At 40.8% G+C, this 22,773-nt stretch overlaps 1 protein-coding gene and 1 long non-coding RNA gene across 2 annotated transcripts in view; one reads left to right on the forward strand and one right to left on the reverse strand.

Annotated features, from left to right (window-relative positions):
* LOC109910782 overlaps nt 1-8,186 on the forward strand; it is a 40,901-nt gene extending 32,715 nt beyond the window's left edge. Inside the window, exon 4 of the long non-coding RNA XR_002257920.2 lies at nt 7,684-8,186. This is a non-coding gene — a long non-coding RNA (uncharacterized LOC109910782). The remainder of the gene's footprint in view (nt 1-7,683) is intronic.
* Nucleotides 8,187-18,965: 10,779 nt separating this feature from the next.
* The window catches only part of LOC109910783 (prospero homeobox protein 1-like), a 56,766-nt gene continuing 52,958 nt past the window's right edge, over nt 18,966-22,773 (reverse strand). Inside the window, exon 3 of the mRNA XM_048600037.1 lies at nt 18,966-19,151. Within this exon, the coding sequence (XP_048455994.1) occupies nt 18,966-19,151 (186 nt within the window). The remainder of the gene's footprint in view (nt 19,152-22,773) is intronic.

Raw genomic sequence — 22,773 nt, forward strand, 5'->3', positions numbered from 1 at the left:
GCGGATAGCAATGAGGACCGTCAAAGGATACAGCAGGATATAGATCGGTTGGTGACTTGGGCAGACAGATAGCAAATGGAGTTTAATCCAAAAGAATATAATGTAGTGCATTTTGGAAGGTTTAATCCTGATGGAAAATATACAGTAAATGGCAAAACCCTTAAGAGTACTGATAGGCAGAGGGATCTGGGTGTACAGGTACACAGATCACTGAAAGTGGCAACACAGGTGGAGAAGGTAGTCAACAGGGCATATGGCATGCTTGCCTTCATCAGCCAGGGCATGAGTTTAAAAATTGGCAGGTAATGTTGCAGCTTTATAGAACCTTAGTTAGGCCTCATTTGGAATATTGTGTTCAATTCTGATCATCACACTACCAGATGGATATGGTGGCTTTGGAGAGGGTACAGAAAAGATTTACCAGGATGTTGCCTGGTATGGAGGGCATTAGCTATGAGGAGAGGTTGGAGAAACTTGCGTTGTTCTCACTGGAACGACGGAGTTTGAGGGGCAACCTGATAGAGGTCTACAAGATTATGAAGGGCATGGACAGACTGGACAGTCAGAAATTTTTTCCCAGGCTGGAAGAGTCATTTACCAGGGGCCATGGATTTAAGGTGATTTAGGGGGAACGTTTTTTACACAGATGGTGGTGGGTGCCTGGAACTTGCTGCCGGGGGAGGTAGTGGAAGCAGGTACTATAGTGACTTTTAAAGGGCATCTTGACAAATACATGAATAGGATGGGAATAGAGGGATACGGTCCCCGGAAGGGTAGGGGGCTTTAGTTGTGATGAGCAGCATGTCGGTGCAGGCTTGGAGGACCAAAGGGCCTGTTCCTGTAGTGTAATTTTCTTTGTTCTTTGTTCTAACTCGTCCTATTTACCTCCATTTGGGCCTATATTCCTCTAAACCCTTCCTATTCATGTTGTTACCAGGGGGTAGCATGTAGGTGAAAAATAAGAGGACACTAAAGATCGATCTTTAGGGCAGTTTGAAAGGTAACATGCAATGTACCTGTCCAAATATCTTTTAATGTTGTAACTACCTACTTCTACCACTTCCACTGGCAGTTCATTCCACATATGAACCACCCTCTCTGTGACAAAGTTGCCTGTCAGGTCCCTTTTAAATCTTTCACCTCTCACATCGAGCACTACCATTATCTGTATAAGTCCCACCCTTGTTTGTTTTACAAGGTTATATGGGGTAGCACAGTGGCTCAATGGTTAGCACTGCTGACTCACAGCGCCAAGGACCTGGGTTTGATTCCACTCTTGGGTGACTGCCTGTGTGGAGTTTGCATGTTCTCCCCATGTATGTGTGGGTTTCTGCAGGGTGCTCTGGTTTCCTCCCACAGTCCAAAGATGTGCAGGTTAGGTAGATTGGCCATGCTAAATTGCTCATTGTGTTCAAGGATGTATAGGTTAGGTGTATTAGCCATGGCAAATGTAGGGTTACAGGGAAAGGGTGGGGAGATGGGTCTGGGTGGGATGCTGTTTGGAGGGTCAGTGTGGACTTGTTGGGCTGAATGGCCTGTTTCCACACTGGGAAACTATACGGATTCTATAGAGTCATAGAGCGAGACAGCACAGATACAGACCCTTCAGTCCAACTCATCCATGCCAACCAGATATTCTAAATAAATCTAGTCTTGTTTGCCAGCATTTGGCCCATATCCCTCTAAATCCTTCCTATTCATATACCCATCCAGATGCCTTTTAGATGTTGTAATTGTACCAGCCTCCACCACTTCCTCTGGCAGCTCATTCCATATGCACACCACCCTCTTGTGTGAAAAAGTTGTCCCTTAGGTTCTTTTTAAATCTGTCCCCTCTCACCTTAAACCTATGCCCTTTTGTTTTGGACTCCGTCCCCTGCCCCCTCCCTGGGGGAAAAGACCTTGTCTATTTACCCTATCCATGACCCTCATGGTTTTGTAGAACCTTTGAACACCTTGTGTAAATTGAGCATCCTAATAAATTAATTATTAAAAAATTAATAAATTAGTAACTTATTATTTTGAATCTGGATCTTCCGAAACTATTTGCACTATTAAAGTAGTATTCAGGATCTACTTTCTTCACTGCTTTATGTACCTCACAAAGCACTCTAACATCACCTCGAAAAAAATCTACTTTCCAGATTGAACATTATAAATAGTTGCTTTTCCTCACATAATCACTCCCTTCCCGGTTCAAAGCTATTGTCATCAACCCCATCTCAAAAAACCACCCAGGACTCATTAAACATGCAAACTACTCCCCCATCTCAGGCCTCTCTAAGGCACTTGATTATGTTGTTGTCACCTGAAGCTGTGCCCTCTGTCACGTAATGAGTGGTTAGACTTTGGAATGTACTACCTAATAGGATGCTATGTACAGATTCAATAATAGACTTTAAAAGGGAATTAAATACATATTTGAAGGAGAATACTGTTTAAGAAAATTAAGAAGAAATGGGTAAATTAGAACGATTTGTATTCCTCTTCAAGAGCCAGCATGAACATAATTGATCAAATACTATGTTGTAATATTCAGTTATTCTCTGATTCTAACTCTGTTTTAATTTTTCCAGTCAAGTTTCACTTTTGCTACAGAAACAAAATGGCTGTAATCAAAGCTGATATGGTTAAGCATACCAATGTCCATCCAGCTCATTGAGACTGCCACTTGCTGGTTCTATTCCGACTTATTCAATAATAGCCAGGGTGAATCCAGTGATGACTTTTCTACATACCATTGCATTTTACCTTTCAAATTGCCCTAAAGATTGATCTTTAGTGTCCTCTTGTTTTTCACCTACATGCTTCCCCTTGGTAACAACATCTGCAGACATTGGGTCAGCTTCTATTTGAACTGTCACCTCTCCAAGACTGTTATTAACTGTTCTGCTACCTCTGTGTAGTCAGACTGCATGATGACAACATCTCCAGTCCTGGATGGACAATATTTCCTGGACTTCAAGATTTGGAAGACAGAAGCCACAAGTTATGTGCTCTGGCTACTGATTCCATCCCAGCATTGTTATTGTCTCTGACTGACCCAGCTTGTTCTCCACCACAGCATCTTAACTAATGCCAAGCTGAGCTACTGACACCACATTCTCCCCATCACAAATACTGCCTTCTTGCACCTCTGCAACATCACTTGCTCTAGAGCTAAGTTTAATCATCATGCATACCTTTGTCATCTCCAGACTTAACTATTCCAATGCTCTGCTGTATAAGAACATAATAAATGAGATCAAGATTAAGCCACTGAGTGCCTTGACCTACTATCCAATAAACTATCCATCTCTGATTTGAATATGCTCACCCATTAAGCATTAACAGCTGTCTGCAGTTGAGAGTTCCAAGGACTTACAGCCTTTTGAATGAAGACATTTCTCTTCATCACAGTTCTAAATGGTCATCCCCTTATTCTGGGTCTGTGACCCCATATTTCCATATTCCACATTCCACATCAGTGGAAACATCAACTTTGTCAAGCTCCTTAGGAATTTTATAGGTTTCAATTAGATTACCTCTCATCGTACCTAACCCTCGAGAAAATGGGCCTAATTTACCGTATCACTCCACACATATCAGCTCCTCCAACACTCTGCTGTCCTGTATCCCATCCCACACTTGCTCACCTGCACAACCATCCATTCCTCCAACATGTCAAGTTTAAAAATCACTGTGTGTTACAAGGCACCACCTGATGTTTTGCCATTTTTGAGCGACTGTTGGCCTCTCGCTGTGCAGCTCCCATTCATTAAATTGACAGAAATAGCATGTGCAGGCATGTAGACCTGCAACCGCTGATCATACACCACCATGATGTCGCTGAAACCAATGAACTGATGAAACGTTAGGAGACAAAAATTGTTCAACAAATGTGTGAGCCGTGTCATCCTTATTCATCCTAAAAGTATGAAAGAAGGGCTATATTTCAGGGCTATCTAAAGGGTCACTCAGATGTTTTTGACTTATTTGCACTCAGGCAAAGTTGTTGGAAGCTCAGTGGTGAGTGGCAGGAGCAACTTCAAGATTTTCATTGACCACAGGAAGGCAGAAAATAACTTTGCTCAGCATAGGTGTGAGGGCAGTACTTACAATACCACAATGCAATGTGAGCAGGATACATAGAGAAGGCGGCAGAGAGATAGCTCTCTGTGAGGAAGGAGGCGATGAAGTATTCTCCTTAGGAGGCCATACCCCGAATTGGTTTCCCAGAAGCACCACTCCACTGCGGCAATGAACCAGGAACTCTGCCACAGGAAACTGTTTCACAAAGAAAGTAGTGATAAAATTGTGTCTCCTCATTCAGTTTAATCAGGAGGCTCAGTTGCTCCCCTGTAACTGTGAAGATCACCATCCCTTTTTCTTTTGACACATTGGGATCCTTCTCAGTGGCAGCAGGCAGTATGGAAGCAGGCCATTCAGCCCATTGAGTCCACACTGACCCTTCCGAAGAGCATCCCACCCAGACCCACACCCCCACCCTATCCCTGCATGGCTAATCCACATAATCTGCACATCCCTGGACACTATGGGCAATTTAGCAACGCCAATCCACCTAACTTGCACAACTCAGACTGTGGGAGAACACCGGAGCACCCAGGAGAAATCCACGCAACACCAGGAGAACATGCAAACTCCAGACAGACAGTTTCCCAAGGGTGGAATTGAACCTACAGTTCCTGGTGCTGTAAAGTAGCAGTGCTAACCACTGAGCCAATGTACTGCCCATGGGCCTGCAAGTCCCTCCACTTCCGTGGGGAACAATACCACAACCACATTCTGTTAATATGCAGTTCACATGTGACTACATCAAGAAATTAATCTCAGTGAAAGTCTGTTATTCTGAACAGTCAATGATTCCTACTCAGGCCTCCAAAATAACAGTATAAAAGATGTAGACATTACTCATATCTCTCTTCTACCTTTCCAGTGCACAAGGTCAGAGCACTTGTAATAACAGACATGGAGCCACTTGCAATACCATGGAGCAAGTCATCAATCTCCCCAAGTAGCGGTTTCACTATTTAGATCACTTGGTGTGTTCCTTGCAGTGCATTCTCAAAAGGTCTCCATGGTGGTATGGATGGGCAGCATCCTCCACAATCTATTAATGATAAGTGACTATAACATTGCCTCCTGAGATCTGAGGCCACCTCAGAAAGAGGAAGAGGAGGCAAGGAGGAGACCATATACAATTGAATAAAGAATGCACGACCACACTGTGAGGTTCCTGCAGCAGAATTGGTCTGTGACCTTGGCCTCAAGACATAAACTGACTTATTCCCCCATCCTGGCAGTAGCTCAGTTGTGCCTGGCCAGATCCCGATGCTGATTCTAGCTTCCAACATTTGTATGAGTGTGGGTCAGAGCCAGTGTGTAGAAGTGTGAGGTGCAAGTGTTGGTGGACATCACTCACAAGTTTGTGGAGGCAGGGGTGTGCGCAATTGGCTCAGTGGTTTGTGTGTGTGAAACGTAGTATAAGAGTATTGCGGATCAGACTCGATAGGTAGAGTGTACGGCTGAAAGAGCAATGGGGGAAATGTACTTCATTGAGCAGTGTGAGAGGAGGGTGATGTGCTGTGTCAGAGAAATGTGCCATGCAGAGGCAATCATGAATTTAACCAGCCAAATAACATCTTCCCAGCAGTCTTGACAAGTTGAGGGGGCCACACTCTGGACATTGAATACCTGAGTCACGTGCTGCCATTATTTTTGGAAGCTCAGTGTTGAGAGCTTCTGATCATCCACAGGAAACATGGGCTCCTTCCTGGGCTCTACTCTTTTTACTTTACATCCATGGTGGTTCTAAACTAAAGAAACCCTTGGCATGTCATAATCCATCTGCCTTAGTCGCGAAATGTGATGCCCCAGCATTCCGTAGAGCATTGTCCCGATTCCCTTTTATCCTTCTTATAAGGACTTTGTAACTTAAAGGGGGCGTTTCCTGAAGCACATGGTTTCTTTACATTGCTCCTCACTCAGTTCTGGCATACAGGGGATACTGGTAGTGATATAGAATCCACAGCAGTTCAGGAGATACTCGTGGACGTGCTATTATGAAGGAAATGCAGATTTACACAAATTTTATATATCTTCTACCTTATTTTCAAGGGGCTCAAGCAGTTCAAGAGTTGCAGGCTCACACCCAGAAATTGGGAGATATGAATTTTGTATTTAAATCCCCACATGGCATTGCCTCTCCCTATCTCAGTAACCTGTCTGTAACATCCTCAAGCCAACTAGTATGAGGCATTTAGCAGCAACCATTTAGCTTTCTTTCGGGTTCTCTGTGTATAACTTGGTATTTATCTCTCTCTCTCTCTCTCTCTCGGCCTATCATCTGTTGTCTCTTTGTTTGCTTCTCCCCTTTTTTCCCTGTCTTTTTTCTGGGTTCCATCTCCATATACTCTATTCACTCCAAACATGTCACCTCATCATCAGCGTAAATGTTACCCTTTTGTCAGTTCTGATGAAGAGTCACTGGACTGAAAACATTAACCCTGTTTTCTCTCAACAGATGCTGCCAGACCCTCTTTGTTTCTTCAACGCTCTCTGTTTTTATTTTCTTGACTTTTTTGAACTGGGTCATGCAGTGGCAGGCCCACACAATGTATGTTTGTTATTTTACCTAACCAGTTCGCAGAAATGAGTCATTCTTATTCATTGAGCAGCACAAAAATTACATTCATATGGATTAGAACTACCTGGTGCTCAGATCATAAAGATGTGACATTAAATGTGCCCTTTCTCATTCTCATTGTTTCACATATTTGCAATTCAAATAACCAGGCAGTCTCAAAATGCACTCCAATTGTTTATGATCTGCTAGAAATTTGATTCTACTTTCTCTTACTTGAAACTTATTGCAAGATTAGTGTTACAAGTTCATGTGATGGTACTTTGGTTTGTGTGGTGTCATTAATGAACTAGCTGTGGGATGGATGCCTACAGAGTATATTAGTATGTTATTGCATTTCTATCTCAAACATCTTCCCCTGTATCCAAAACATTCTGCGTGCATTATTATTTACATTTTACATGACTTACCCATGTTGCCTACAACGCACACAACTGCTGTCATGCATTATCAGTTTGATTTCTTGTCAATTTTCACTACCTGAAGAACATAAGACACAGGAACAGAATAGGTCATTCAGCCCACAAAGACTGCTCCACCATTCAATGAGATCATGGCTGATCTGATAATCTTCAACTCCACTTTCCTGTCCTTTCCCCCATAATCCTTGATTCCTTTATTGATTAAAAATCTATCTGTCTCCTCCTTGAATATACTTAATGAACACATCCCTTTGTGGTAAAGAAGTCCACAAATACATTACCCTCTGAGAGAAGAAATTCCTCATCATCTTCAGTGTTTTAAATGAGCAACTCCTAATCTGAGATTATGCCCTCTAGTCCCAGACTCTCCCACAAGGGGCAACAACCTTCCTGCATCTATCCTGCCAAGTGCCCTAAGAATCTTGTATGTTTCAATAAAATAGACTCTGACTTTAGGGGAAACCATTTCTCAGCATCTACCCAGTCACACCCCATAAGAATCTTACCGTTTTCTCGAGTAGAAGTCGATCTCATGTAAAAGTTGACTCCCTATTTTTGGCCAAAAAATGTGGCCTTTTCCATATATCTCATGTAAAAGTTGACCCTACTTCTTCACAGAACAGATCAACATTTGTGAGTCAAGGTATGATCCTTAACATAAATGTTACGGTGAGGAAATGAAGTGGAATAACTGGATGCATGATGGAGGAAAAAACATACACGAAAGGAAGCAGTGTGCAGGCCACTGATCTGTGAATGGATATTTGCTTCATGGAAGGAAATAAAAGCCGACAGTATTTTCAAGTCATTCAAGAAATGTGGAATTTTGAATGTATTGGATGGTACAGAGGACGATTATCTATGGGGTGATGAAGTTGAAGAAGAAGCAGATGATGTGCTACCTCGAACTACGGACAGCGAAGATGAAGAGGATCCCATTTATCCTGACGATTATGAAGTTTTATTCTGTGCTGAAGATGTTGAACAATGTGATTTTGCAGGATTGTAATGAACTTTTGTATTTGATGTTTAATTTAAGACGTACCATGTAATTGTAATTTAAAGCCGTATTATATTTCTACTTCGCTTTTTGTATGTATAAATAAAAGCTTACTAATTCATTTTTGTTTCTATTGTCTTTATCTGGTAATCACCGTAATTTGTTGTGTTTTTTTTCATTCGTTTAGAGATCATTTGGGCCTCTGCTAATGATTCGATATTAGGGATTGTAGCATGAATTTCAGCCCCTCAAAAGTAGTATCCATGTATTAATCGACCCCATAAACTTAGCCTGAAAAATTGTCCAACAAATTCGACTTTTACATGGGTATATACAGTATACACTTCAATAATGTCTCCTCTCATTCTTCTAAATTTCGATGAGTACAGGTTCAACCTACTCAACCTCTCCTCATGAAACAATCCCTCCATACCTAGGATTTGCCTTGTAAACCTTCTCTGGACTGCCTCCAATGCCGGTATATCTCTCCTTAAAAACAGGTCCAAAACTGTTCATGATAATCTGGCTGTGGTCTAACTAGTATCTTGTATAGTTTAAGCAAGAACTTCCTTATTTTTGCACCCCATTCTTTTTGAAATAAAGGTCAACTTTCCATTTGCTTTTCCTGTTTCCTGCTGAACTTATGTACTAGATTTTGAGGTTTATGTACAAGGACTTCCAAATCCCTTTGTGCTGTAGCTTTCTGCAATATTTCTCTACTTAAATAATATTCAGTTTTTCTATTTTCCTGCCAAATAGTATAACCTCAAATTATATTCCATCTGCTACGTTTTTGCCCACTCGCTTAATCTGACTGTATCCCTCTATAGAACATCTGTGTCATCCTCACAACTTGCCTTCCCTCCTACTTTTGTGTAATCCACAAACTTGGAATAGCATCCCCTAGTTTCTTCACTGGGAATGCTGAGCTTGACAGCACGTCAGCAATGTACATCTGTTTCCTTTGCTTGCATGTCATCTCCAAATGATATCTCTGCAACTGGGTTGACATTCTTTGCAGAGGCTTTGAAGCAGGAAGTAGCCCTTTGAAAAAAGCCCTTTGGAGTACCTGAGATAACAAGGTGTAGAGCTGGATGAACACAGCAGGCCAAGCAGCATCAGAGGAGCAGGAAAGCTGACGTTTCGGGTCTGGACCCTTCTTCAGAAATGGAGTACCCTGTAGTCAGGCTCATTTGTTAAGTTGTCTCTTCCAGTGAATAATGGTAGAAGTGTTCAGAAGCAAAGGCAATGGCAGACATTCTTGCCTAATCTGAGCAGAGTGTCATTCCATTTGTGTTAATGTCATCAATACCAATAAACTAACCAGTTGTTCTTGCTGCATTTTGGTTGCTCCCAAGGCTTGTCCTGATGCAGAGGGACTTCATCATTTATGTGAGAGTCATAAGTAAGGTGTGTGATGGAATACTCCCCACTTGACTGGATGGGTGCAGCCCCAAAAACACTCAAAAAGCTCGACATCACCTGGGACAAAGCAGCCCGCTTGATCAGTGTCACATCTACAAACATCCACTTCCTCCACCACTGACACTCAGTAGTGGCAGAATGTACCATCTCCCAGATACACTGCAGAAATTCACCAAGGCTTCTCAGACAACAACTTCTAAACCCATGACCATTTCCATCTGGGACAAGGCCAGCACCACCAACTGCAAGTTCCCCTCTAAGCCATTCACCCAAGCATGCCCAATTTTAACTATTCCACCATCAGGTGACTTCAAAAGCCTTGGCCATCTGCAATGGGATTGTCTCCATAATCTTCTCTGCCTCTCTATTTTGATTTCCTCTTTTAACATCCTCATTAAAACCTGCAACTGTGGCTAAGCTTTATGGTCTTCCACCATATTATTTCCCTATATGACTTGGTATCGTATAGGAGAGTTTAAGCACTTTGTCAAAGAGTGCTCTGGTGTAGGATGGTAACACTGCAAGATTAGTAAAAGGGAAGTATGCTGAGAAGGGAAACCATGAGCCGCTCTTTCCCATTTTCTTTTTCTATCTTCAGCCTCAGGGAAACTAGGAGTTGAAAAGCTGCACAAGAGGGGTAAATTTTGAAAACATTCAGGAGTGACATCACAAGGAAAACATAAGCTCATCAAGTAGGAACAGAGGCCAACACAAAACAAGTGACAGTGTTGAATAGGTAAGATCAAGTGAGTACATCTGCTATCCAGTCTTTAAAGTATCAGAATGACAGAAGTGTTATGGCACAGAAAGAGGTCATTCAGCTCATCATGCCTGCGGCAGCTTGTTAAATGAACATCATTATTTTGTGCCAATATCCTGCTTTATCCCAGTGACCTCACAAATTATTTTTATCCAAATAATCATCCAAAGCCCTCTTTAACACCTCAGTTGAACCTAGCCCCACCTCCATTTCCAGGCAGTGCATTCCATACCAAATTATTCACTGAGTAGAAATGCTTTTCCTCATTTCATTCTTTCTTCTTTTGCAAATCACTTTTAATCTACATCCTCTTTTCTTGTTCTTTTTCTGACCGGGAGCACTTCCTCCCTATCTACTCTGTCTGGCCTGCTCATGGTTTTGAAAACCTCTATCAGACCTCCTCTTAGTCTTAGACGCTCCAATGAAAACAGTCACGAATTGGTCTTTAGTATAGATTAAGAGTGTTTAAGGAACATGGCCCAGGTGAGGTATATATTTAATATTAGCTAAAGTAGAGAAAGTAATGAAAAGAGACTAATTTATGGGTAAGTCATGGAAGGGCAGCTGGAATACTCTTCCTGTGAAATGTGGGAAGTCAGGGACCCTTCCAATGTCCATGATGACATGCATGCATGGGAAGTGTCTCAAGCTGCAGCTACAGGAATTCTGTGTTTTGTATTTGGAGTGGCAGTTGGTGTCATTGTGGAGTATCTGCAAGGCTGAGACCTTAGTGGATGGCAAGTACAGCGAGATGGTGACACCACAGGTGAAGTGTGCACAGGTGAAAAGGAAGTGGTTGTCTGCGGTCAGAGGAGAACATTAGGCAGGTAATAGAAGAAATCCCGATGGGCCACCTTCCTCTCTAACAGATTCTCTATTTGCTTACTGTAGAGAGTGATGGTGTCTCAGCAGAGTGCAGGAACAGCCAAATCCACGGCTGATTCAGCTGCAATGGTAGGGATAGAGAAAAAGACTATGTGTGCATTAAGTGGTCAGGGATTCTAACGTAAGGGGATTGTGCAGATGTGACAGTAGTATGTGATCAGTGATTTCATAACTTGGTGTTAAGTCAAGGATATCACTGAGCAGCTGTAGAACATTGTGAAGGGGGAGGGAGAACAGTCGGAGGTTGTGTCCATGTCAGTACCAACGACTTGGGTATAAGCTGAGGTCCTGCAAGCAGAATATAGGGAGCAAGGAAATAACTTAGAAAGTTGTCTTCCAGTAATCAAAGGTGAAAATCTCAGGATTCCTCCCAGTGCCATATGCTAGCAAGACTTAGGAATGGGAAAATAGACTGGTTGAATGTGTCTGGATGGATGATACAGGAGGGAAGGATTTAAATTCTTGAAGCATCCAGACTGAATCTGGGGAAGATAGGAGCTGAACAAGTTGCACAAATTGGCACCCCAGCAGGACTGGGCCAACATCCTGACAGGGGTTTTCACAAATATTGTTGTGGAGTGTTTAAACTAGAGTGGGAGGGGATTGGATTCTAAGGGGGCAGGGGGAGGGTGGAGACCATAATGAAAGAAACAAAGAAGGAAACTAAAGGTAGAAAAGTAGAAAGTAAAAGTGGAAGACAGTGGAAACAAGGGCAATCAACAGTTGGAACTGTAGCATAAAAGAAATGTTTAAAAATGTCAAAAAAGACAAATCAAAAGGTACTAAATATGAATGTATGGAGCATTCACAATAAAGCAGATGAATTAATAGCATAATTCATTATAAATGGGATCACAATACGATTGTGATTACAGAGATATGGCTGCAGAGTGACCAAGGGTGCAAGCTGAACATTCAAAGGGAATCTTTGGGAAAGATGGGCAAACAGGAAAAAGAGGTGAGTTTGCATTGTTGGTGAAAGGTGGAGTCAATGCGATAGTGAGAATGGATAAAATCTGGATGTAAAAACAGTCTGGGTGGAGCTAAGAAGCAACAAGGGACAGAAAACATTTGTGGGAGTTTGTGTCTATGGGTCTCCAAACAATAGTGGTCAGGAAAGGGATGGAATTATAAAGCAAGTAAGTGATGCACACAATGAAGTTGCTAAAGTAATGATGGATGTTCTATATTTACACATAGACTGAGCAAACCAAATTAAGAATGAAGTGTGGACAATGAATTCTGGATGTGCCTATGAGATGTTATTTTAGACCATTGCGTTGAACAACCAAGTCGAGAATAGGTTATCCTAGATTTGGTTTTGTGCAATGAGAAAGGGTTAATTAATAACCTTGTCATGAAAAGTCCTTTTAGAAAATGTGACCATAACATGATAAATTTCTTGATTGCGATAGAAAGTGAAGAAGTCCAATCTGAATCTAGAGTCCAAAATTGAAAGAAAGGAAATTACAAAAGTATGATGAGTGAGTTGGCTGCGATGAACTGGGCACTAAAAGACAAGACAGTGGATATGCAAAGGCTAATATTTGTCGAATGAATAGGTACATGCAACGGTTATACATTCCTTTTAGGAGAAAAGGAATTAAGGATAGTAATAGATCCAATAAAGAATCATATTAAGTTGAGAGAAAAAGTAGCAATCCGAGGAACTGTGAGCAGTTTAGAATTCAGCAAAGAAAGACTAAGAGGTTGATTCAGCGGGGTAAAATAGAGTATGAGAATAAAATTGATTAAGAACAGATTATAAGAACTTCCGTATGCAAAAAGAGAAAGATTAGTGAAAAAAATGTAAGCCTCTTAAAATCTGAAAAGGGAGAATTGATAATGGAGAACAAGGAAGTGGCCGTGGAAAATGAAATGCCTTATTTTTAAATTAAATTTGTATGTTGTTAAATTTATCCTCGCCATCAGTAAAATAAATGGATTAAAGCAGAAACACATCGTCCCTTCAAGATGAATTGATTTGTATCATTAGAAAGGCAACTGCTAGAACAGTCTTCCTCCTTCAGCCCCAGCTTTCAGCTTTTTCCCTTTGAATAAGTTAATATTTCACTTCAAACTACAGAGTCCAATTTTAGCATTATGTACATTAATTATTTACTGAGATTTCTGCTTCTAAATCTCTATCTCTCTCTCTGGAATCTCTTTCTGTGTTCTTATTGTCCACCAGTCTCAAATTATTTTTGTTCAGTCTTTGCATTCTTCATTTTATTTCACAAATTCACCTTTTTTTCATACTCAGCCACATCAGAGATGGAAAAGACATACAGAAAGATGTATCTATTTCTGTACGTATAATAATGTGCTGCTTTGCAGTATTATTGGATTCAGATGTTTATCACCCATTACAGTAAGAGTTTACGTTTGGAGCATATGGACTAACAATGGTGAGCTAAGGCTAATTTGTAAACAGGAATTGCATATTGCTACACCCAAAAGATTTTTTAAAAATCCATTCACATTAGTTTTTTAAAAAAGAGATTAGATCAATCCATTTAGCTCTGATCCAAAAAAATAAACTAAACACCACACTACTTGGAAGAGTTCAGATGCTCTTTAAAAAGATGATTACAAATTTGTTTTAAACCATTGTGTCAACTTTGGCTCCATGGGAACACTCCTCCGTTGGAATTGAGTGGTTGTGGGTTCAAAACCCAGTGCTGCATTGGCTTGCAAATGAGGCATTAAAGTGATGTTTGTACTCCGAGGTGAATATGAAGAGGAGTGAAGAAATAACCATATTTGAAGGAGAAGATTTGAACGGCACTTCACCTTCACATTCTATTAACATTGATCCCACATCCTATGCCACTAAAACAGTATCCTAATCCCTTCTGTGCATAAATTGGTTGTGTTTTCCTGTGTTCCTGCGCTATAAGAGTGACCACAGTTTGAAAAGTACTTCCATGGATGGAGAGCACTTGTGTTTCATAGAACGTCTACTGTGTGGAAACAGGCCCTTCGGCCCAACAAGTCCACAATGACCCTCAGAGCATCCCACCCAGACCCATTCCCCAAACCCACCTAATGTACACATCCCTGAACACTAGGGGCAATTTAGCATGGCCAATCCACCTAGCCTGCAGATATTTGGACTGTGGGTGGAAACCGGAGCACCTGGAGGAAACCTGCACAGGCACAGGGAGAACGTGCAAACTCCACACAGAGGGGAATTGAACTCAGGTCCCTGGTGCTGTGAGGCAGCAGTGCTAACCACTGAGCCACTGTGCCACCTTGTGCCATTCTGTCGATAATGTATTACATGAATGCACAGAACCACTCATTCTCCACGTTGTGCAACACAATGCAAACATAACTACTGCAATTGCTGTTGACAAAAGTTATAGCTCTTTATCAGTATACACAGGACCCTGGAGGAAGTTTCCCATTTATCTGGGAACTGATTCTCTGTGAAGACAAAAGACCTAGAGTTTAGCATAAACTAACAAAATCAGTGAAACTAAAAGTATGAATATTGCATGGACTGTATATTTACATAGATCCAATAGAAGTATTGGTGTTAAATTTGAGTTAAGGAACAGTCTTAGGGTGGAACAGAAGGGATGTTATCCAACTTGCTGTCAAAAATCTGCTAATGCTCACTATTTGAAGTTGTAGAAAAACATGCATGTATAATATTTTAAAGAGTTCAAAAATTAAAGATAAAAGAATTGCACAACCACAGCAACCTGAAAGTATTGCCAGGGGAATGAAAACATAGAATTTGCCTATTCTATACTTAGGTGCCAGAGAAGTGTGCGCCTATTGTGCTTTCTTTAACACAGGCCATACTGGGAACTAAAGTGAACAGCGTGTGGTGAAATCCAGATGAACACAACCGTGATTCATGTAGGCATTATTTCTAAGAAAACAAAATGTCAGTCAAGGCGATTTTGCTGATCATGTGAAGTTGCTGCCTGTGATCTTCGCAATTAAACAACAGAATCACAATGGGTCAGTGATACTTCACATGGTGTGAGAGAGTTACAAACAAAAAGACCACAGCTTTGAAATGGAAAGAAGGCTTGAAAGTATGCAGGACCTTACACAAACCACTGGACATGCCAAAATACTAAACAATCATAAAGTGTTTTTTTAAATAAATGTTACTTGTTTCTATTATAGGATATACTGCTGCTAATTTCTGCAAGCGAGCTTGCAAAAACACCAATGGGATAATGACTAGATAAGTTTTTGTGATATTGATTGAGGAACAAAATAATGGCTAGGGCACAGAATCAGAGAATTATTCTAGTGCTGAAGAACACCATTTGGCTCAACATGTCTGTACCAACTCTCCAAATGCGCATGATGACTTCATATCTTTTTCCCAACCTTTCTCTGTCATCTTGCACAATTTTTCTATTCCAATAATCATGTGTTGCCTCTAGAAATTCTCAATTGAGGATACCTCCACCACACTTCTAGGTAGTGATTCCAGACCCAAACCACTCATTATATTGGAAAAGCTTCTTCTCACAATGCATGTTCAAGCCAGAAATCGTTAGATCTGGGTGGGATCGGTGCAGACTTGATGGGCTGAACGACCTCTTTCCGCACTGTAGGGATTCGATGATTAATATCATACCAACTGAACCACAGCAACTGGTTCACATTGACCAATTCAGAAAATCAACGATAATGTCTCCCAACAGTAATCAAGGACAAAATGATGAATTTAATTAAATTTATTTTAATTTTGCTTGGTACTACAAATTCATCTGTATGGTGTCTCACTGTCTGCAAGAAAGTAAATTCACTCAAGGCAGGTTAAAAAATACAAAACAGCCACTTATAAATCGCAAGCATTTAGGAGATGAAGGATTACATTGGTATTGTATGCATTTATAAAAAATAAACACCAGTAACCTGCAGCCAGGTACAAATAATCAAGATTAGATATTTATGACTTCCTACGATACTAATTATACCTGCCTTGTCTGAGTTTAAACGGCTAACTAAGATTGACAGTTAACATTTCCTATTGCATCACTACACCAACTATGGTCCAAACCAATCAGCATTATCTTCTCATGTTGTATAAATTGATATTCCCTTTCTAAGATTAGGTTTCTTGTGTGTCAGTCTTGATGAGTACAAGATGAAAAGCTTTGACTTCATGTTTCTTTTTAACAATGTTTAGCTCTGAATTACCAAGCAGTTAAGATTAAAATCCCATCATCCTTGACTTTAGGAAATTGTTCCTGGAATAATATGGCAGCTAAGGGAGGTGGTGGCATTATGGTAGTGTCACAAGTCTTGTGATCCAGTGGCCAAAGCCAAAACCAATGGGTTCATTTCCCATTGTGGCTTTAATAAAACTGGAATATAATGGTGACTGTGAAAAACCCTTTTGAGTCACTAATGTGCTTTGGGGATGGGAAATCTGCTAACCATACCTACTCTCCATTTCCACATATATGTGGCTGACTCTTAATTGCCTTCTGAAAGGGCCTATCAGGCCACTCAAGATTAGGCAAAAAAGTGCCGGCCTTGCAAAACCAAGAAAATGAAATAAATGTACATTATGAAATTGTCATTTGGGGATGGGTGAGGCCTCACTCAATTTTAAAATGCAAATCACCCACAACTATCAGATTCTGAGAGTGGAGCAATAATGGCTTGTTAAGCAGAAAGTAAACATTTACAAATAAATCTGTGAAGAATTGCAACCAAACTAAATCAAAGGTTCAGTTATGTTCGGAGGAAGTTTCAGACCACTGGTCTGAGGTGGCTAACGGCATGATCATCATTGGTGAAGCAATTAAAACTGGAATAGATCTGTTGGGCCAAATGGCCTGCTTCTGTGCTATAACATTCTATGTAATAAAGAATGAATTTAAAATTTTGACACACAAAATGCACAAAGAAAACCTTTGTATTGTAGCAAAATTGCCGCTGAGATATTTTAAAAAGCAAAGTGAGCATGCAATAAATGAAATGATACTACTGACCTTTGACTCCTCATGTGACATCACACAAGTGACAGTCTGAAAGGGTCGCCCATGTGCAATGTTCTACCTGAAATTAAACTATCTAATCAGCCATCAAATAAAGTAATGAATTCTTGCTGACCTGAGTAATAACCAAAATCTAAAACTGAATGTCAATCAGTCCATCAAGTATCAGAGGAGGTGAGTGCCTAAGGGTACTGACACTAAACTATTAATTCAGAAACCTAGGTAATATTCTGGGGACCTCGGTTTGAATCCTGCCATGGCAATTAGTGGAATTTAAATTCAATAAGAATCTGAAATTAAGAGTCTAATAATGATCATTGTTGATTGTTGGGGAAAACTCATCTCGTTTTGCTAACGCCTTTTAGAGAAAGAAATCTGCCGTCTTTATCTGATCTGGCCTACACATGACTCTAGACCCACAGCAATGTGGTTGACTCTTAACTGGCCTCTGGGCAATTAGGGATGGGCAACTAATGCTGTCTTAGCCAGCAACATCCACAACCTGTGAATGAACTTCTTAAAATATGCAGTAATCCCAAGTGGAATGAATGATGCAATGTGCTTGAGAAAAATTTCTTTTGCATGCAAGATTTTACTACTTAATTTATTTCTAAATAGATGTATTTAATTCTGTCCTCATCCCTGCCAGATTACTCTTCCTTATGAACTCATTACATTGGATTCTCTGAGAGATAACATGGCAGCCAACCAGATCAGAAAATCCAGTGTATGTAGTTCACTATTTTCATTATTTTCCTAAAGTTTGCGATAGAGTATCAAGAGATTTAACCAATTTCCTCAAGAAGTTGATCAAGAACGAGTTGGTCAAGTCTTCTCTCTGACCAGCTCTGTATCCTGTCATCCCACTGTAGATGGGAGTAAAACAGTGGGAACCAGTGCTTTATTTCAGAATTTAGCTTCTGATCTTTCCATTTATATTGGGAAAAAATTGTCTTGCTTCTTCTCACAATTTTCTACATTTGTACAAAAGTATTAATATTTCCAGTGAAATTCTACATATCCTCTGATATCTTTTTCTAATTTTCACACAGAATTTTCCTCCTTCAGGAATGGATGGATAAATTTGCACAGAATTTGTGAACTGAATCATGAATGCTCCTTCCATGGCTAACAAGGTTTGGAGTTGGAATTGAACCTGGAGCTTCTGGTTCGGAGGCAGGGACACTGCCCATAGAGCCATAAGACCTCACATGCCCTCTGATGAAAGGGCAAATAATCTTGGCTTCTCTCCTATTGTGTATGGAGGTCCGCCATTCTAGGTTCCTAGTGCCTGTAGCCACAGCGTTTGATAGATACCAGCTGCTTCAAGACTCCTGGACACACCCCACTTCTGCTGATGGTGAGATCCCCACTGAATTTCCTTCACCCTCAGACATGTCCATTCTTGCTCAGCAGGACTCCAATTGGGAATGTAGTAGAATGAGGATGAAGTGACAACCTTCCATTCTCTGGATCATTCACACATCAATATTTTCACAACCAGAAATTTTCATCCTGTATAAGAGGAAATTCTACTGATGTAGTCCTCATGTTAAAATGGAAAGTAGCTTGGGGGATGAGAAGCAATCCAAACAGTTTTTTTTTAAAACTTTGAACACAGCAACAGTACTAGACCATTCAGGTCCTTGTGTCTTCCAATTAGATTGTGGCTAACAAGCATCTCAATTCCATTGGCTGCTTTAGTTCACATCCCTCGATACTGTGACAAAAAAACCTATCAATATCAGTCCTGATTGGCTCCAATTATCCCCAACATCAAAATGTGCATTGTTGCAATATGTTGCCCCCACCAATCGCTCAGAGCCAGAAGCTGGTGCAGCCCACTATTCTAATTGTACAAGATGTCTTGCAGACTCCCCTGAGAATTAAATATCTCAGGGACCTCACTGTCCAGTTTACAGATCACCTTGTAAATGTTCTTTTTCCAGGAAGGGTCTGAGTCTTTTCCAGAGTAGATTGCATTAAAAAATTCTCGAAGCGTCACTTCCGCAACTTCCAAAAACTGCTTGGGAATCTGTGGAAAGAAAATGAATGGAAAATGCTGATTGGAAGAACCTGGAAAAATAATACAAAACAAAGGGTTCAACTTTAAGGTTGGTGCAGGACCTGGGTGTATGTATATATAATTCATTAAAAGTGGCAAGACAGGCTGAGAGACAGCAGTTAATAAAACCTGTAATATTTTAGTCTTTATTAACAGCGACATGGAACACAAGAGCTAGGAGAATATGTACAAGGCAATACTTTGGCCTCTGCTGGTATATTGTGTACAGTTCTGGCCCTTGCACTTAGGAAGGATGCAAAGGCATTGGAGAGAGGGTAGAAGAGATTTACAAGAATCATTTCAGGAATGAGGAATTTCAGCAGGATATTTAAAGGGGAGCCATTGGATATATTTGGATTTCCAAAGGGTTTTAGATTTTGCACATGAGGCTACTTAATAAGACTCCATGATGTTTGGGGTAGTATATTAGCATGGATACAGGATTGGCTAATTGATACAGGATAGACAGTTGCGATAACGGGACATTTTCAGAATGGCAACCTGTAACTAGTGGTGTGCCACAGGGATCAATGCTTGCACCATATTTATTTACAATATATATTAATGACTTGGATGAGGGAAGTGAAATTTTACCAAGTTTTCTGATAACGCAAGAATAGCAGGGAACATAAGTGGTGATGACACGAAGAGTCTACAGAAACTTATAATCATGTTAAGTGAATGGGCAAAAAATTTAGCGGACGGAATATATTTTGAGAAAATGTGAGGTTATGTACATTGGCAGGAAGAATACTGAAGCTGAATATTATTAGAAAATTAGAGAAAGACTGCAGAGAACTGGGGCAGGGGGTAGGGTCCTCATGCATGAATCACAAGAAATTAGCATACATGTTCAGTGGTAATAAGAAATGGAAATGAAATGGAATGGGCTTTATTTCAAATCAAATATTGTATAAAATCGGGAAAGTCTTGCTAAAACTATACAAAGCACTAGTTAGCCCACTCCTAGAAGACTGTAATCAGTCTTGCTGCACTAATCCAGGAAAGGATATACTGGCATTGGAGATAGTCTGGAAAAGGGTCATGGAGGCATGGAGTTGTACAGCATGGAAACTGTACAACTTTGGTCCAACTCATCTATGCTTACCAGATTGCTATGTTGATCTTGGTATGGAAGAATTTTCTTATGCGGACAGTTCAGTAGGTTAGACCTGTACTCATTGGAATTTAGAAGAATGAAAGGAAACCTTATTGAAACAAAGGCAGGAAACAGAGGATGGTGGTGGAGGGTTGCTTTTCGGACTGGAGGCCTGTGACCAGCCGTGTGCCATAAGATGGGTCCACTGTTTTTTGTCATTTATATAAATGATTTGGATATGAACATAGGAGGTGTGGTTAGTAAGTTTGCAGATGACACCAAAATTGTTGGTATAATGGACAGCCAAGAAGGTTACCTTAGAGTAAAATGGGACCTTGATCAGATGGGCAGATGGACCAAGGAGTGGCAGAAGGAGTTTAATCTGGATAAATGTGAGTTGCTACATTTTGGTAGGGCAAATCGGGACAGGGCTTATACACTTAATGGTAAGGTCCTAGGGGGTGTTGCTGAACAAAGATACCTTTGAGCACAGATTCACAGTTCCTTCAAAGTGGAGTCACAGGTAGACAGGGTAGTGAAGAAGGCATTTGGTAGGCTTGCCCTTATTGGTCAGAACGTTGAGTGTAGGAGTTGGGAGGTCACGATGTGGCTGTACAGGATGTTGGTTAGGCCACTTTTAGAATACTGCATTCAATTCTGGTCTCTCTGCTATGGAAGGATGTTGTTAAACTTGAAAGGGTTCAGAAAAGATTTACAAGGATGTTGTCAGTGTTTTGGGGGGGGGGGGAGTGGAGGTTTAAGCTTTCGGGAGAGGCTGAATAGGCTGGGGCTATTTTCCCTGGAACATCAGAAGCTGAGGGGTAACCTTATACAGGTTTATAAAATCATGAGGGGCAAGGATAGGTTAATTAGTCAAGGTTTTTTCCCCCAAGGTAGGGGAGTGCAAAATTAGAGGGCATAAGTTTCAGGTGAGCGGGCAAGATTTAAAAGGGACCTAAGGGGCAGCTTTTTCATACAGTGGTTGTTGTATGTATGGGATAAACTGTCAAAGGAAGTGGTGGAGGCTGGTACATTTATGACATTGAAAAGGCATATGGATGGTTATATGATTAGGGAAGGATTTAGAGTGGTTTTGGGCCAAATGCTAGCAAATGAGACTAGATTAATTTAGGATATCTAGTTAGCTTGGACAAGTTGAACCGAAAGGTCTGTTTCCATGCTGTGCATCTCTATGAAACACACAAGATTCTTAAGGGGCTAGACAATGTTGATACTGAGAGATTGTTTCCCCTCCTAGGACCAGAAAGTATAATCTCAGAGTAAGGAGTTGCCGATTTAAATCAGAGATGAAGAGGAATTTCTTTTCTCAGAGGGTAGTGAATCTGTGGAATTCTCTACCTGAGGATCTACGGAGGGTTGCTGAAGTTGGAATGTTAAATATATTTAGTGTTGAGGTAGACAGATTTTTAGTCAATAAGGGAATCAAATATTATGTGGAAAAGGCAGGAAAGTGGAGTTGAACGTTATCAGATCTGCAATGATCCTACTGAACGGCAGAGTAGACTCAATGGGCCTACTTCTGCTTCTGTGTTTTATGGTCTTTTGGTGATGAAGATAAATTGGAGACATTGGGAATATTTTTCTCAGAGATGAGGCTGACAGGAGATCTGATTGAAGTATTCAAATCATGTGAGGTCTCAACAGAGTAACAGGGATACAGTGTTCTCGCACAAAACAAATTTTGGGGACTGGGAAAAGATTTAGAAGCAAAAGTGATAGGAGGAAAAGCTTTTCATGCAAAAAGGGATTAGGATCTGGAATGCACTGCCTGAGAGTATGGTGGAGGCAGGGAGACGTAATGGTCTAGTGGTATTATTGCTGGACTATTAATCCAGAGACCTTGGCAATATTCTGGAATTAGGAGGCTAATGATGACAATGAATCCATTGTTGATTGTCGGAAAAACCCATTGGTTCACTAATGTCCTTTAGGGAAGGAAACTGCCATCCTTACCTGTTCTGGCCTACATGTGACTCCACACCCACAGCAATGTGGTTGACTCTTAAATGCCCTTTGGGCAATTAGGGATGGGCCATAAATGCTAGCCTGGCCAGAGATGTCCACATTCCCATGAATGAAGAAAAAAATTCCTCCTGAACATTGGCAATTTTCATTCTCCACCATTGGTGGCTGCTCCTTCAACTATCTGGGCACTTAGTACTGAAAATACCCTCCCTAAATCTTTCTTATGACTACTTCTATCTCTCCTCCTTTCAGATGCACCTTAAAGCCCAACTCTTTGACAAAGCTTTTAGTCACTTATCCTAATACTTCCTAACGTAACTTAGTGTCAAACTGTGTCTGATAATGCTCCCATAAAGCACCATTGGGCATTTTACGATGCTAAATGCTTTATAGAAATGCAGGTTGTTGTTGTTAGCTTGCTAAGCAAAGGAGTGGGGAAAATGGGGAAAAGTGTTTCTGTGATAACACAGTGTGGAGCTGGAGGAACACAGCAGGCCAGGCAGCATC

This window comes from Rhincodon typus, chromosome 8 (genome assembly GCF_021869965.1).
Source record: "Rhincodon typus isolate 14 chromosome 8, sRhiTyp1.1, whole genome shotgun sequence".
NCBI lineage: Eukaryota > Metazoa > Chordata > Chondrichthyes > Orectolobiformes > Rhincodontidae > Rhincodon > Rhincodon typus.